The sequence below is a fragment of the Solanum pennellii genome, chromosome 12 (assembly GCF_001406875.1).
Source record: "Solanum pennellii chromosome 12, SPENNV200".
Lineage (NCBI taxonomy): Eukaryota > Viridiplantae > Streptophyta > Magnoliopsida > Solanales > Solanaceae > Solanum > Solanum pennellii.
Genome location: NC_028648.1, coordinates 3403111 through 3420675, shown reverse-complemented (window position 1 = coordinate 3420675; position 17565 = coordinate 3403111). Strand labels below are relative to the sequence as shown.

General features: G+C 35.0%; 3 protein-coding genes across 4 annotated transcripts; 1 reads left to right on the top strand and 2 right to left on the bottom strand.

Annotated features, from left to right (window-relative positions):
- Positions 1 to 478: 478 nt before the first annotated feature.
- On the bottom strand, positions 479 to 5527 carry LOC107007272 (signal recognition particle receptor subunit alpha). The gene is made up of 10 exons (XM_015205829.2): positions 5384 to 5527; positions 3253 to 4236; positions 2843 to 2927; positions 2610 to 2705; positions 2023 to 2175; positions 1833 to 1940; positions 1613 to 1732; positions 1288 to 1413; positions 1124 to 1207; positions 479 to 766 (listed from the first exon to the last, which is right to left on the bottom strand). Exons 2-10 carry the CDS (start codon positions 4212 to 4214, stop codon positions 641 to 643), a joined length of 1860 nt encoding a protein of 619 aa, XP_015061315.1. The 5' UTR covers positions 4215 to 4236; positions 5384 to 5527; the 3' UTR covers positions 479 to 640.
- A 786-nt stretch (positions 5528 to 6313) lies between these two features.
- On the bottom strand, positions 6314 to 13072 carry LOC107005290 (nucleoid-associated protein At4g30620, chloroplastic-like). The gene is made up of 7 exons (XM_015203843.2): positions 12917 to 13072; positions 9977 to 10131; positions 9008 to 9108; positions 8863 to 8902; positions 7956 to 8027; positions 7198 to 7254; positions 6314 to 6570 (listed from the first exon to the last, which is right to left on the bottom strand). The coding sequence occupies exons 1-7, from the start codon at positions 12966 to 12968 to the stop codon at positions 6493 to 6495; spliced, it is 555 nt and encodes a 184-aa protein (XP_015059329.1). The 5' UTR covers positions 12969 to 13072; the 3' UTR covers positions 6314 to 6492.
- Positions 13073 to 13516: 444 nt separating this feature from the next.
- Positions 13517 to 16728, top strand: LOC107005606. 2 transcript variants are annotated; one of them, XM_015204248.2, is made up of 4 exons: positions 13517 to 14371; positions 15396 to 15466; positions 15696 to 16215; positions 16293 to 16426. In XM_015204248.2, the coding sequence occupies exons 1-4, from the start codon at positions 14255 to 14257 to the stop codon at positions 16299 to 16301; spliced, it is 717 nt and encodes a 238-aa protein (XP_015059734.1). In that variant the 5' UTR covers positions 13517 to 14254; the 3' UTR covers positions 16302 to 16426. The 2 variants fall into 2 exon arrangements, with proteins under 2 accessions (XP_015059734.1, XP_015059733.1); XM_015204247.2 differs by having other exon boundaries at positions 13524 to 14371; positions 16311 to 16728.
- Positions 16729 to 17565: the final 837 nt, after the last annotated feature.

Sequence of the window (17565 nt, the reverse complement as noted above, 5' to 3'; positions counted from 1 at the left end):
ACACGAATGTAAATTAATCAGGATAGTATATATTCATAACCAATGATTTTTTTTTTCTTAGCTCAACATTCACCATTTATATGAATCAAGTTTGGATGTTATTTATCCTTTGCTTTAATATACTCCATTAATGGATAGCAAGGGGAAGAAACATTTTAAGGGTTGTGACCATTTTGGGTTCTTTTTCTTTCCTTTTATTTAGGCATTTCATATGATTTCAATTTCAATAAACTTGGTAAATGTACACTAGTATGAAATATAGGCAGAACATCGCGGGATGAGTATACAAATTGCCTTCAAATGATATGGTGGAATAGTAAATACTCATCCATCTTTAGCCACAGTCGCGCTTTGCACCCTAAAGTAAGACTTCCCGGTGCATCCAGATTACTCGAGACCCAAAGCAAATATCAAACACCGAATCCATTTGTGAGGAGGGGGGGGGGGGTTGAGGAGTTAGTAAACTAATACACACCAATTAAGTCAAACGATTCACCTTCAAAATCAAAATACTGGGAAATCACAGATGAGAGAGTACAAAGTTACAAAAACACAACTGAAGCAGCAACATACGAAGTGTTCAACACTTGTTAAACAGACATTAAAAGCCAAACTAAAAGGTAAGAGACAGATTGTGTTCTCATTTGAGTAGTGTCTTCACTATGGACTTGACATTCAGCTTCTTCAAGTCTGTGTAGGACTGACCACATCCCACAAACATGACCGGGGCTCCGGATATGTAAACCATGGACAACGCTGCTCCCACCTGCGACAAATGTTGATTATAAGAATACAACACTAACTACTATACTTTAATCTCGAACTCAAGTGGGAATCGGCTATATGAATCTTGTCGCTCCATTTAAGGTTGTTTCAAGCAAATATCATACAAAAATAAGGTAGATATAAAAATGTACTAGAAATCCTCTCTATTTTCTACTGGTATATATCTGATATGAGTAGAAATTATTGGACCTAAAGCAAACATACTAACGTGAGTAAAATATATTTAGATATTTAGTTGTTGATATCAGAATGATAAATCAAATAAGTAGGAAGAACATTAACTCGGTAAAGTAGCATAGGCTGGCATCAAACTTGTAAATGTGAAAAGACCGTGTACCTTATCATCAATGGTATCAAACTTGGTAAGGAGAATTCCATCAATCAATCTTGGATTTGGTGAGGGAGAAAGGTCACCTAGTTTCTGCAGACATAAGAGAAGTGTCAAATGATGGAACAAACGTTAAAATTATGGGGAAGTTATCATCACCATTATAGGCAAACCTGGTTGAACTTTGACAACTGATCAACAGCATCATTTCCAACAAGTGCCTCACCAACAAAAAGGATCAGATCTGGACTGTTCACATATATAAGCTTTGAAAGTGCTCGCATCAGTGGTTCATTATCCTGTGGAATATGACAGTTGTGCATAAATTTTAAGGAAGTGAAAGATAAAACAAGAAAAAGAGAAGCTCAGCTTGCAAGGGTGGATGCTGAAACTAGCAATAGAAACCCCTACTAGCATCCAAGATAATATTCTACTATTGTTCTGTGTATAGTGCTCCTACAGGGACTTCCCTAAAACTGCCAAGAAATTCAATGATACCTGCATTCGACCGGCTGTATCAACAAGAACGACATCTGAACCATTTCTATTAGCCTCCTGGATTGCTTCCTTGGCAACAATAGCAGGATCCTTCTCATAGCCCTTCTCAAATATGGGGACCTGATAAGACAATACAATGTCAGAAACTTAACTTGTGCAATCTCTCCCCCAGAGAAGACCAAAAATTCGAACAAGTACAAAATTTCCAATCATGGCATACCTGAAGTCTTCGAGCATGAGTACGGAGCTGCTCTACAGCTCCGGATCGAAATGTGTCACACGCAGCCATCATAACATTGACCTTGTGCTGCTGAAGCCAATAAGCAACCTGCAGCAGAACATGTAAAGAACCCCATGAGAAGATATACAAGGCCCTTGAAGTAAAAGAAAAAAGAGCAATCTTAGTTTACCTTCGCAAGATTGGTAGACTTTCCAACCCCATTTACTCCTACGAAAACCACAACATATGGTTTCCCCTGTTCCTTTGCGGCATGAACATCCCTCAAGATATCAATGGAACGTTTAGGAGTTAAGATCCGAACAAGGGCCTCCTCCATTGCTGCCTGGTTTGATCAATTCAATACCCCATATTAGTATGTTGAGACTATGCCAACAATAACACCGTACCCAGTATAGTCCCACAAGTGGGGTTTGGGGAGGGTAGAGTGTGGCGGTGTACACAAACCTTACCCCTACCTTGGCAGGTAGAGAGATTGTTTATGAAAAACCCTTGGCTCAAGAAATGTTCAGACTATAAAAAGCAAAAAAATAGATGAAGAGAATTTTTCAAGTTTTGGCATGCAAAAATTCAACTTTGCAACACCTTTCCATTTTAACTCTTCCTTTTATCTTTAAAGCCTGGAAGATGTTGAGGGGTATGCTTTCAAACACCTTGGATTTGAACACTTCTTAAATGGCATTGTTCCTCCAAGTGCAAGTACTTTAAAGCAACTAAGTACTCTACTCTGTAAATGAATGAAGGTCCCAACTCTCTTACCTGAACTGTTGAAGAAATTCTTGTAAATGAGCCAAGCTTTTTACCCTCCAAACTTGCTGCCACTGATTCACAAAGCTTTTCAGCAATTTCTTCGGCCTGTAAGACATGTGTAACACTCATCAACCAATTATAGAATGAAAACAACTGATAGAAACATGGTCATCAATTGGGGGAAAGAAGGTGGTTAAGGAGAACGAACGCGGGTAGTAAGAGTAAAGCAACTGTAAACTTACCACATTCTTGGTCATCAGCCTGTCCTTAAGAGCTTTTAAAGCTGGCTCTAAGTCAGCTTTGTCCAAATTTGCCTTTCCTGCGATACTGGAGACACAACAGCAACCCAGGTTATGCTCAGCATTTAACAGTTAGAAAGATCCATTATCTTGGAAGTAATTTTTTTTCCCATTTCTCTTGAATATTTATCAGTTTTCACATAACACCCCAAACCAATTATCTTCTTTAGTGTCTGATAATCAAATTAGGCAAATTTCATGGTGACTAATAACGGAGGTGGGTGAAAATCTTTCTGATCTATATATACCCATTGATCCATTTTGTGAGGACTATATGATAGAAATATCAGCCATTTCGTTAACTAATTTTCATAAAAATGAACTCATCTATTTTCTTGAATCAGGAGAATTACCTCTGGAACATGGATGAGAACCAACCTTTCTTCTTTGCCTCGACCTTGCTGTCTTTCCCTGGCTCTTCATCCTCCTCAGTCTCACTATCACTACTCACAATCTCCTCTTTGTCCATCATACTCTCACCTTGAACTGCTTCTACAACTGCTGTATTTCCATTTGCATTCTCACACATAGGATCCGTGAAATCCAATTTCGACTCCTTAGGTGAATCATCCCAGACTCTGTTCTTCTTTGCCTTTTTTGTAGGCTCTGCTTTGGAATCCTTTACAATGGTATCGGTTTTCTTTCCACCTTTAGCCCTAAGCTTCTGTAGCTTATTTACATCAAAAGCCCCAGAATCAGAACTTCTATTCTCTTTACCGTTAGCCTGCACTACTCCATTTCCCTTACTAACTTTAGAACGCCCATTGCCATTTTCCATGGCACGACTATTTACTTTATCACCATCTCCACCGTCATTTCCTGATTCAGCACCACTCTTTTTTTGATTGCCTCCATCCATAATGCCCTTCTGCACTTGTCCTTGCTTCTTACCAAGATTATGGTTTACAGGCTTGCTCACCTGCTTCGATTTCTTCATTTCCTCAGCACGTGCCTCGGCCTCCTTCCTAAGCTGCTGAAATACATTGTCAAATTCATTGTAGACAGTTCTTTTTGGGTCATAAATCTCTGAGAATTCCTGCTTAACCATAGAAAGCAATTCATCCACATACAATAGATGAAGAATTTTCTGATACACAGCAACAAACACAAGCCCCAGATCATTGTGAAACGTCCATTTAAGAGTGTATGCAGCTCCTGGTACATCATAGTTAAATGAAGCGGCACCTGAACGTTCCTCCAAAAGACATGAACGAATCAATGTGTCAATTGGAGAACCCCTAAGAGCATTTCCAAGCTCCTTACACGTCCAGAGGATCAAGCCCCCTCTAGTGAATATCAGTAACTGCTCTAACATCTCTGGTTCTAAATATATACCCCTGCAAACAAAAAAATGGAGGTTTTTAAAATACTCACATCTCAGCCAGCAAATTAAACCCCTTAAAATAATCAAGGTTAGCTTCAAAAGATATCCAACTCAATTTTACATAACGGATTCAACAAATGGTATTTTCTTACATAAATGAGGAAAGTGAAGGAATCAAGAACAGGAAAAAGCTTACCCTATATCAAACTCAAGGTTCCGTAAGAGATTCAACAAATGGTACTTTCTTACATAAATGCAGAAAGTTAAGCAATCAAGAACAGCAAAAAGCTTCAAACTCAAGGTTCCGTAAAAGATCCAACAAATGCATTTTCATACATAAATCAGAAAAGTGAAGCAATTAACAGTAGAAAAAGGCTTATCCCCTATCAAACTCAAGGTTCGGAAACAGATTCAACAAATTACACTTTCATACAAAAACGAGGAAAGCAAAGGATTCAAGAACGGAATAAACCGTGTACACCACCACACAGAGAAAAAAAGGCAACTTTCAGCAATTAAAGACAGAGAAAATAATCAAAATTTATACTACCATACAAGTCCTCAAAGCAACAACCAAAAACCCACTACTTGTTTGGCTCAAGCAATTAAACTACAATCATCAACAAAAACTGCATCTTTCAGATATACTTCCTCAATTAAGCAAAAGGAAAGAAACCCCAATACTCATTTTTCACAATTCAAGCAATCAAACTACAATCCACCAATAAAAACTCGTTTTTTTCCTTCAATTTAACAAAAAGAGAGAAAACCCAATATAGATCGAATCTCAAATACCCAAATCAAAGCAACCCCTTTAAGAAATTCTACAAAACCCAATACTCATTTATACAAAACAAACCAAGAATACAATCCTAATTTGTTTACAATTCGATACAGCTAAGATTTGTTTACAATTTTGATAATTCATGCCTAGCTAAGTTTTTTTTCCCCATTTTTTCCTCAATTGACCAAAAACAAAGAAAACCCAACAGAGATCGAACCTCAAACAACCCAAATCCAAGCTCCCTTTAAGCAATATTCGAAACAAAACAAAACCCAGATCGAAAACAACATAACAAATCCAGCTAACCCCAAAAAATGCAAAATTTACAATAAATAAACAATATCTGTAACTTTAACTAGAAGAAAAAGGTTCATACCTATCAAAATTTGTCGAGGAGTCTGAAGAAGAAGGAAAAAAAAGGCAAATCGATTGAATCGAAAGAAAAAAAAAAGAAAAATTGAAGGAAAAAAATGGATTGCTTTGAATATTTATATCAAAAAAAAAAAAACGCCACCTTTGACTTTTTGTCAATATATGTGTGACTCTCTATTTAGGTAAACTAAATTCCATGTGGAAAAGATTGTAATAAAAAAAATTTTATCGCGTTCGTTTTTAATTAGAGATCTTAAATTCGAATATATAGTCGTTTTTTACTATTAATATTGACCTTTTCGATGTGCACTAAATTTAGTCAAACCCTTAATATGAATATCAAGTCATGTTATTATATGGTTTATCTTTTATGAATTCTGATCAAGTAAGCTCGTTTTTTCAGATCGTATAAATCTATAAGAAAACGATGTGTAATTCTAAAATTATATGATATAAAAATATTAATTTTTGCTTTGTAAATGAGATATATATCTTGAAGCAAAAAAATTAAACATTAACAAGTAATAGAAGCGAAAGTACAAATATCTTATATGGAAAAGTATGAATGAAAAATATAAAAAGAAAAAAGATTAGTAATTCAATTCGAGCCATATAAAGAAACAATATTACAATAATTTATTTTTTTCTATATTTGAATTTACTTCGAAAATAGAGTCGGTGAATGTTGATAAGCACATTGATATATTTTCCTCTAAATAAACTTTAAATCAATAAAGGAATAATAAATATATTTTATCGAATGACTATTCATCTATCGACAAATATTTTCATCAAATCAAATGAATAGACGGAATAAAAAGGTTGATGTGAGTCAATCAACCAATTTAGGATAAGGTAATCAACTGCACAAGGATACGATAGTCAGGTGCATTAAGCTCTCATTACACACGAGATGAAAGAGTGATACCAACTCTTTGATAATTCTATTTCACTATAAAATTGAAGAATTAAAACTTTCAATCCAAAGTTTTTACAGTGCATAATCTTACCAATAAATTACAATAATAATTAAAGTTGTATTCATAATTTTAATGCAAATAAACTTAGTGTCTGCTAGCTTACAAAATTGAAACTCATGAAGATAATTTTTTTTTACTGTTTGAATCCTTCACCAAGGCCTGCTGGCATTCCCAAACTCTGAGCAAGATCACTCATTCTTTCCTTCATTGCCTGAAAAAAATAACGACAACAAAATAACAAGAAGAAACGAGTACTAGTAAATATCGGAAAATATGATCCTACATGAAATCCTTCACGAACGAGGATTACTCAGTCGATGAAGTGCCTTTACGTCCAATTGTTAGGTCGGAGGCTCGTGGCACATTAGGGTATACATAGCGAATCATTGTTTTTTTCTTATAATTGTGGTGCTCGAGTCAAGCTTGTTGTGGTACCTGCTACTTCCCATTAAGACAAGTACCTCACTATGTTGCTCTAACTCTCCTAAAATGTTGTTGCACGCTCGTGATAGGTACTCATCGACATTATTGAAGAGTTCATGCAATATGGGTATCAAGTAACTCTGTCAACCAAGACTTTTGGAAGATAGAGAACCTTCGTTAAGCCCCTTAAGTGAAAGGGTTTGACATAGGACAGAGTTTAGGAGACGATGTTAAAGGAAATAAGAAAGACTTTTGGAATTTGTGATCTTAAGCATGTCAGTCATGTCATGACGTTTTTGTGGTATTAAAATCATGTCATGAAGGGTGAAAGTTTTAAGTCGTATTGTTTCTAAATATAAAACAGAATAAAAAGGAGAGAGTGTCACGTAAAACGGAACAAGTTTGAGGTTCTTACCAGTACACTTTTCTGATGCGCATCCTTGTATGCCTCTGTAATCAGAAGTGAGAGTTTCTGCACAAGAAAAATAGTAAAGACCCTTTTAAGGATTCGGCACAAATCTTCATATATTGTAATACTCCGCAGGGCTCCCTGGAAGACGAAAGCCACAATGCACAGACCAATCAAAAGACACAACTCAGATCCCTGGCCCAAAAATTTCTTCTTGAAATGTGGGATTTTATTACCGATTACAGACACCTTTCACTAGTAAAGAAAAAGAAACGACTTGGCTAGAGTACTGTCAAACTAAAAATAGCGCACAGACTAAAGAAAAGAGGGACTACAGAAGGTAAAACATCCTTCACGCTGGCATATTGTTTTGGGGGGTCGTGTATGGTCAGCATCTTAAAAACATCATTTGTTCCGATATTGTTTGACTGCTATAGAGAACATATAATATGATACTAGCACAAAGCAGCCGTGCCACTCTAATAAGCCTAAGCGTCATATAAATCAAAAGGTAGACTGAGACCTAAAAAAGCAAGGTCGAAATCCATCCCTCTTTCCTGTATTTGACTACTAGGGCTAATGAACGACCCTTTGATCTATGGCGTTCCAAGTTCAGCCAGGTCTGATTAACTATACAATATAACATAACATGATAGATCGGCTTTTGCAGAAAGCATGATTGTTATAGTGAAATGTTATTTGACGGACTGGTCAAATAAGATAAGAGGTACATAACTCAGATGATCTATGCAATATATACTCACTTCTGGGCCTAATGCCATGGCAGCCTCAGTAATTTCAGTGCGTATCGGCTGCTGATTTCCAGACAGTGTTACCTGCAAATGATGTAAATATTTATAAGTTCCCATAAAGTTGTATCGAAATGGAATTTCTCCACATTTTCTACTTATCAAGGTCTGTCTACAGCAACTGTGCCTTAGTAATCGAAGGTTTTGACAAAAATGATACGAGAACTACTAGGCCAAGGCTGAGCATTCTACGTCTAGAACATAGGTTGTTCAATTGTTTGCAGACCCAACACTTAAGTTGCCAAGTAAATTGGCGAGAAAATAACATAAATGTTCCCTTCTGTTTGAGGGTAGGTTCATAGTCATTAAGTATGCATTGGACAGTTTTGGTAATTTAAATTTGCCAAAAGTAAAATACTTTAGTCCCTGTCAAATATTAATGTTCAATAGATTTGACGGAAACAGTAGAAGTATTTTTTTTAACCATAAACATCAAGAAAGTCTAATAAAATCCACGCAACACTGAGAATTGCACTAGACAATAAAAAGAATATCAAATTACACCTCAAAATGTTGCAGCAGACTCTAGAAATAAATAAATCAAATAGCAGAAACTAAGAAATTGTTTCATTAAACGTGAGTTCCCACTAATGTCCATTTTATCATACCATCAAATCTAACCAACAAAGCTCCACAAATATTAGATGGGGACTAAAAGTGGCAAAACTAAAAAGAGCAAAACTGTTTTAAGGGACTATATTGAACCTAAACTCAAACATAAAGGGACCATTTTTGTCATTTTTCTAAGATTGGTTCCCAGATTGCATCTTAACTTCTGGAATAATCGAATTAGTACATCCATTCGATCAGAAGTGATCTCTTCAGTTAGATGACACCAAAATAAAACAAGAAAAGAACATACCTTGATTAGTTCACCTTCACAGTATCCATCAAACTCTGCTCTGAAAACACAAACCACCAAAAATGAATACGTATGTGGCATTCTCTTAAAGATTAGCTCACATAAAGGTTAAAACGTATTATAAAGTGCACTATTAGAAACATACAAAGCAAGCTCTTTTTGTACTCGCACTGCCTCAACTTGAACCACATTTTGCGCCTTCTTCACTGTCTCGTATAAGTTTTGCATGTTGCCAAAAAGACCTGCCTAAGAAAAATATAAAAAAAACCTGAGGTTGGTTACAGTGAAATAGCATAACATTGTTGACGAGTGAACCAACAGGTGACACATAAGAAAAGTGAATATTGAATAATTAGTATGCTTATAATAGCCAGTCTAGAATCAGCTAATTTTGGGAAGTGTTCTTAAAAAAAAGTACTTTTGACGAGAAACAATTTGTGTTTGGCTAACCGATTTAAGAAAATACTTGAGCAGCAATTAGTATATGGTCAAGCTATCACAAAGTGTATATTTTCTTAAAAGTGCTATTCAAAAATGTATTTTTGGGGAGAGCTTATTTTTTTAACTTCTCAAAAATAGCTTTTGCTTCTACTCAAAAACAGTTTTTCTTCTCCTACAAGTTTGGTCAAACACCATCTTCAGAGTGTCCAGTGAAAGTAAAGTAGTAAACAACAACATATAAGCCTTAAACCTATACAAGTTGAATTCACTAATTTCATTTTTTTCGGTTCGTAACTTGGTTGATAATGGACCCGTCCCTCTAACCTTCTCCCTTTATCAACTTCTTTACTGGCTGAGGATATCAAGCTTTAAAGTTAAAAACAAGATTCTCCAGCAGACAGCTCGGATAATTTGGTTTGTGATTCTCCTTGTGATGAAGACATGTTCTGTTTTATTCGGTTAATCAACTTTATGAGAATGACAGCTACTAGAAGCAAAAATATAAATATTAACAATAACACAAGCAAGCTACTATAAGAAGATTTTGCAATATAGTCTTTATGTGCTTACACATATAGCTTAAAATGATCACCGACAAGTCATCAAACAAGATAGATCCAATACCAGTGTAACCAATAAAATACTATACAAGGAAAGGGATATACTCAGATACCTTTGAAGGAGCATCGTTGTTCTGCTCATTATTGTCCTTTTTTCCTCCAAACAGAGAACATATTTGCAGAGGTCTGGGATTATCTAAAACCTTTCGACAGCCATGTCTTGATGAAGTCCACATACCAACTTGATTTGCAATAGGACACGGTTTTTCTGCAAAGACCAAAATTGTAAAAAAAGAAATCTTTTCAATAGGTGCTTAATTTTTCCAGGGAGGTATAGCACTTGTAAGAGTAAACTGAATGCTGAATAAACAACTCCAAGACGGTACTAAGGGAGAAAAATGCTGCAATAAGGAACTCCAAGACGGTACTCAGGGAGAAAACTATGTATTAAGCTTATATAAAACTATAACTCAATAAATTTCAATAAGCATAATAATACATTTTCTTTTTCGAGTCAAATTTGAGATTTATTTTAGTTAATGTAAGTGGAGAATTCACATTAATTTTTGTTTTGATTATAAAAATCATTGAATCAGACCAGAATTTCTCCCTCGAGTTTGGTCAAAGTACCTAAAACTAGTTGACCAGATCAGGTATGGATCCCACACCCACATCCACTCCCACATCGTGTCGACAAGGGTGTGGCACCAAAACTGAAGAGTCCGAGCTACTTAGGTTGTTACTTATCTACAGATTATGGATAAGTATCAAGTCATTCCATTTTGTTCCTACCAATTTTCATCATAAAGGCAATCTGACTTCCAATTACAACATTTGGTTAGAAATTAAATTATTAACCATAAAAGAAATTCTTGACGCATATAAATAACCACAACATTTAGCTTTTTATAAGTATCATTTCTCGAAAACAATTCATGAATAAAGTTTCTATTGATTGAGGATAAGAAAACGAAAGGGCATCAGAATTACACATCTCCGAGATACAGTGATCTAATCCATAGAAGGCGTGGCGTGTTACTCAAAGACGAGGTAATTATGTTTGACGCTTGGTTAAATTTATTATTTTCTGTATAAATAATTGTTTGAAACACCTCCAAAATTTCATTGCTTGAAATTTTAGTGATTCTTCACACACATGTCTATACTTCATATACTTCATGTTGAAAATACTGAGTTTGATTCATTAACTTTTTGCTACATCCACCACTCCTACTTCTTTATGGCAATAGGCGCAAACTTAACATAAACATATATTGTGTATGTGTATATAGAACTTCCAAGGGTTTGAATTTTTTGTGATTACCATCAAAATCAGACTATTCCAAAAAAAAAAGAAATTGTTAGCTTTATATCAAGAAAGCTAAAAGCTTCGACCGAATGACTCTCTTCAATATTTTAGGGTATTTTGTAAACTATCAACACAACCCATTAGCAATTAAGAACTATACACCAACATAAGCCATAACAATGCCTTAGCCCCGATTCCCCAAACAAATTGGATAATGGATAGAACTTCCAAGGGTTAGAAGAATTTGTGATTATCATTGAAACTAAACTTTTCAACAAAGAAAGTTGCTAACTTTATCTCAATAATGTTGATAGCAATTAAAAACTCTACACCAACATAAGCCATAACAACATCTTAGCCCCAAACAAATTGGATATCACTTACAAATCCAAGGGTTGGAAAATTTTGTGATTATCATCAAAATTAGAATTTTTCAACAAAGAAAGTTGCTAACTTTATACCGAGAAAGCTAATAGCTTGGACCGAATGGTTATATTCATTTTTAGGGAATTTTGTAAGCTTTCAACACAACCTCATTAGCAATTAAGAACTCTACACCAACATAAGCCATAACGACACCAATGCCTTAGCCCTAAGCAAGTTGGATAGAACTTCCTTCCAAGGGTTGGGAAATTTCGTGATTGCCATAAAAAATAGCAATTTTAAACAAAGAAAGTTCCTAGCATTATACAAGAAAGCTAATAGCTTCGACTGAATGGCTATATTTGTTTTTTAAGGCATTTTGATAAATCTATCAACACAGTCCCATTAGCAATTAAGAATTCCACACCAACATAAGTCATGACAGTTGGATAGAACTTCCTTCCAAGGGTTGTAAAAAATTGTGATTACCATCAAAATTAGACTTTTTCAACAAAGAAGGTTGCTACTTCATATTAAGAAAGCTAATAGCTTTGACCAAATGGCTATATTCATTTTTATGGCATTTTGTAAACTAACACAACCCCATTAGCAACTACGAACTGTGCATCACCACCAACAACAACAACGCCGTAGCCTCAAACAATTTGGGTTAGTTGTGATTACCATCCAAAATTAGACCTTTTCAACAAAAGAAAGTTGCTAACTTTTTATCAAGAAATCTAATAGCTTCAACCGAATGGCTCTCTTCAATTTTTTTATGGCATTTAGTATACTATCAACACAACCCCATTAGCAATTAAGTAATGTATACCAACAACAACAACAACAATGCCTTAGCCTCAAACAAGTTGGAATAGTTGTGATTACATCCAAAATTAGGCCTTCTCAACAAAGAAAGTTGCTAACTTTATATCAAGAAATCTAATAGCTTCGACCGAATGTCTCTCTTCATTTTCTATGGCATTTAGTATACTATCAACACAACCTCATTAGAAATTAAGAACTCCACACCAACATAATCCATAACAACAACAATGCCTTAGCCCCAAACAAGTTAGGGTCGTTTATATGAACCCCACTTCTTCATTTAAGCTTATTCATATCATTTTCTAAATATCTGAACCAAGCAAGATAAATTGGACTTACTAATTAAATTGCCAATTTGTTCTCAAAATAATTCACCACAGTCCCATATTAGTTTAATTGACTATATAAATCCAAGACATTCATTTCAATACAAAATAATATATTTTCTTTTAGGGCAAACTAACAGTTCTCTAAACTAAAAAAATCCCCAAAAAATGTTAACTATAGTGGAAAAGTGTTTTACATAAGGATACTGAGGAGAAATTGTGCTTACTGAAGCTATGAAGATTTGAAATCCCAGCTGTGAAAGCACTTGTAGACGCCATTTTTTCACCACAAAATTATTTTTGCAGAAAAAATATGTCTTTTTTCAAGAAGATTGAATAAATATCTATCCAAGTCCCATGTTGTAGTACTTCTTGATAAGCATTTTTGCCCCCTCATGTTTTGAAAATATCAAGATGAGTGCTAATACTTCTAACAGATAATAAAAAGATTGTTTTTTTCAAAAATTATTCAATATTCGAAATTTATATTTATTTTGTGTGATGAACAAAATTATTTATTAATTATCTTATAAAAGATAAGACATATATATAATATATTGAAATAATCGAAATATGCTTAACCTAATTCTTTTATAATATATTGAAATAATCAAAATTTGCTTAACGTAGCTCAAAAAAGGACTAGATGGGCCACATAACACTACAAAATCTAATGGCTTTACACTCAATGGAAGTAAGAAATCCATAGTTTCAAATAGTTGGTGTCATAATAATGTGATGAATCTTGAAACCTCAAAAAAGGGATAAAGGGCAAAATAGTACTTTCACATAAGGACAAATGTAAAAAGAAAACCATCACCATCAAAACAAACAACAACCCACAACAAAGCCTGAAAACAAGCCACTTACCAACAACTCCAGATTTCTCTCTCTTTGCTTCTTTTTTTTTTTCCAGAAAAATTCATCAGTCCATCACACTTGCCTTTTTTTTTTGTTGTTGTGTGTGTATTAAATTGGTATTTATCCATTCCACTGTTACTATCCTCATCAAGAATCAGCCGACAAAGCTACTTTGTTTCTAATGTTAGGTGTGGCAAAATTTATGTAATCAAAAAAAAAATCAAGAAAATTTTAGGTGTCTTCATTTTCATGTGTATAAGGCTAAACCCACCTCATACATACTACATATGACCATAAAGATACAATTTTTATGCCATAAATGCCCTTTCTGCAACATCCAAAAAAAAAAAATCCCAATCTTCATCACCTCTTCACTGTCTTTCCAATAACAAAAACAAGAACAATGTATAATAGTAGTATATATAGTATTTTCTTTTGTTATGGTTTTCCATTTATGTGGGCTTTTTGGGGTTTGTCTTGGTCAAGAGAACCTTCTTGCCACCTCTCTTTCTTTCTCTATAACTCCTTTTTTTTGTTTGGCCCTGTTGTTGTGTTGTTATTATTGTTTCTTTCCTCTTTACTTCTCTCTTATCTGCCTCCTTTTGCTCCTTTTCTTGGTTTTTTTCAACTTTTTTGTCTCTTTATTTCTCCAAGATCTGATCTTTTTATGTGAAGGGATTAGTTTGATTCATCTGTGATCTGATATGTCTAAGAAGATGAAAAGGGGTGCTTTGGAATCATCATCTTATGGTGTTTTTGAAGACACAAAGGATAGGTTGAAACATCAAACACTTCTGCAGGACTATAAAGAGCTCCAGAAGGTATAAAAATCTTGTCTTTTTTCTTTTTTGATCATTTGCTATGAAGAAATGGACTTTTTTGCTGCGTTGAATGGTTGATTTTTCTCTCTGTTGGAGTATCTTGTTCTTGCTTGTTAGAAATGTGGTTCCATTTGGTGTAGGAACCTCCTTTGAGTTTGATCTGTTTCCTATCAATGATTCATAGAATTGTTAATTTTTTTTTATAATTGTGCGTGACTAATTCCACGGGATACGAGCCACCTCCTGTCAACAACATGTGCTAGATAACTGTGTCTCCCTAGACTAAGACAGATAAAGAAATCATCTATTGTTTTTTTTGTCTCCGCAGTCATTGAACCTTTATAGAGTGTTATTTGCTGTCTCTTTGTTCAATTTCTATCTGGAGTTGCCCTTTTCATCATTTCATTATTGAGGTCTCACCTGAGATTGTATCCCTTGGTTGAATTTGCTTGTGTTTTTTCCTAGGAGCTATTAGGAATTCTCTCTAAAACAACTCTTAGCACGGTTTGATGACAGGGACGGCTCTCTTCTGCCCCATCTAAATTAGGCTTTGTTATCCTTCGGGGTGGCTCAGATAGTTTGGCTAGGTACTTCCATAATGGAGGTCTCATGTTCAAAACCCTTTGCCTGCAACAACAGGGGGTCGGCCTTTGGGTCAAGCTTGTCGCATGGGGCTTTCCTAGTGCGGTTTATCTCTCTCGTGTGGTTCGCGAGCTATTACACAAGGGTGGGATTTACCTTGTGCACTCCCAAAGGATAGCGACTGCGGGTTCCTTTGTCATAAAAAGAGTACTAAGCTTTGTTTGTCTGAGAGTTCAATCCGTAATGTGTGTAAACACACATCACGCAGTGCACTCTTATCACTAGACCAAAATGTTGGGGTAACAGTTCATAGATTATGTCCATCATAGTCGATGATACTTCAAACTGCAAGATGATCGAATGCTGATATGTTTTGTTAGAGTAAATAATAATGTGTGTGTGTGATCAACCGGTTTTCTTACATGTAACCTTCAATTTTCAGGAAACTGATGCCGCAAGGCACAAGCTGGAGGATTCAAAGCTGAGGAAACTAAGATTACAAGCTGAAGTTCGGTAAGTTTGTTTAACATATTAAATGGTGTTCATATTGATTTGATATAGTTTCATTTTCTTTAGGAGTTCTTGAATTCAGCTTGATTCGAAGACTTCAAAATATATAGCTTGCATAGTAGAATTAAGAAAAAAGAACTGTACTTCTGTGCATATGCATTTTCTTGAAATGCTCGTGGAGTTCCTTTTCTATTTGAATCTAAGTGCAGATTTTTTTTGCATGATTGTGCAGTTTCTTACGCCAGAGGCACAAGCATCTATTGCAATCGAAGTCCTTAACTCCTCTAAAAGGGAAAGAGCTAGTATCCCTACCAAATGTTGAAACTTACCCCAGAAGTAGGTCAAGGGATCAAGTTACGAGAAAAAAGGAAGCCAAGCTAAACAAACTGCCCCCTCTTCCTGGCCCTAAACCAAACGGAAGGATACAGGTTGCAAAGGTAGTTGCTTCACAGAACATACCCGATATTCATGTGAACCAAAAGCACAGATTAGGTGGTAGACAAGAATCTGTTTTTCGCAATGCAGATTTAGAGTTGAACCGTAAATCAAGAGTATATAGGGGAAAGGATGTTTCATCCCGAAAAGGAGCTCCAGCCTATGATTTGAAGCAGGATGAGAGATTGTGCGTTGCAGACAATGCTATCTTACAGAGCAGCTCGCCAACTTTTGATTTAAATCAGGATGCTGGTCATAGTGGCAAAGAAACTGCATTGCCCACTCGTGCTCCGGTCTTTGATTTGAATGAGATCTCGGTAAGTCTCAAACTAAGCAACACGTACTCTTTCCGTGATTTTGTTAGTTATATACTTTATACATCATTTACCTCTAGACTTTCTAATTCTTTCAGATGGGAGAAGAGGAAAGAGATGGAAATTTTGAGCAGGTGCAGCTCGAGGAGCCAAAGAGAAGTCCAATCCAAAACCTCAATGATGATGTTAAGCTATCGGTGTGTAGAAATGTTGGAGAAGACACTTCTCGGTTGGGAAAACAAAAATTATCTTGGCAAGACCCTGTTGCTTTGAGGGTTTGATCCGTCTTCCACCGTTTAGTTAAATGTGGTAAGAAACTTCTGTGTTAATGCTGAACATTGTCGAACTTGTGTTGACATGTAGGCTTACAGTATTATCCTTTTAGTGTAAAGAAACTTCTTATACATGTAATACATGCACACTATATGTTCATTGCTAGCAACGAGATGTGGTCCGTATGATTCATCCTCTACATTATACACTATATTTTCTGGTGAAGCTAGGGATTTCGCGTTCTCTCTTTGATGAATTCCGTATTGATGGTTTGAGTGTTTGTGTGGATTCTCGTCCATCGGGACGAAGAGATCCTGATACCATCTTGCATTGTTGGTGGCTTCAACTGAGTTTGATTTTTTCTTATAGAAATGACCAATGGCCACCTTAATGTTGAATAAATCTTGTAGTTGCCTCATATCATGTTTAATAAATCTTAGATATCTATATGGTCATAAATAATTTTAATATATAAATTTACTATTTTAAATTTGAAATGCTGAATTTAATTTTTGATATTTGTTTTAATATTACAAATAATTTGAATTTGCATCATGCAAGGCTTCTCGTTAAACAAATTTTTTTTACCAGATTTGGAAAAGTTAGATAGCATAAGTTACCACCTAATTATTGTGAGATCACCTACTCACTTCATAGTATGAACAAATAGTAAACGATAATAATAATATATTCGATGTAATTTTATGAATGAAAATTGATGAAAAGATGTGATCAAACAAATAATTTTTCTCTATTTTTAGATAAAGGTTTTTAATTCAAACTTCGAGAATGAACGAAATCTCTGGTGAAGCACTTTTTTTCAAACATTCTACTATACAAATTCAAAGTAATTGAATCAGTAAAGTTTTAAATACTGAATGATTAAGCCCAAGAGGATAATAATAGCTCAAAATGAGGATAAAAATAGTTGGAGCGTCTCTCCCGAATGGACTTCGTAGTGTGTGATTTAAATTTAATCAGAACTTTAATGCAAACTTCAAATATTATATGGAATTTTTTTTAACAAGAAGAACTGATTTACGTGGGAAAGTACAAACATAATAAAGAGTTCAAAATATA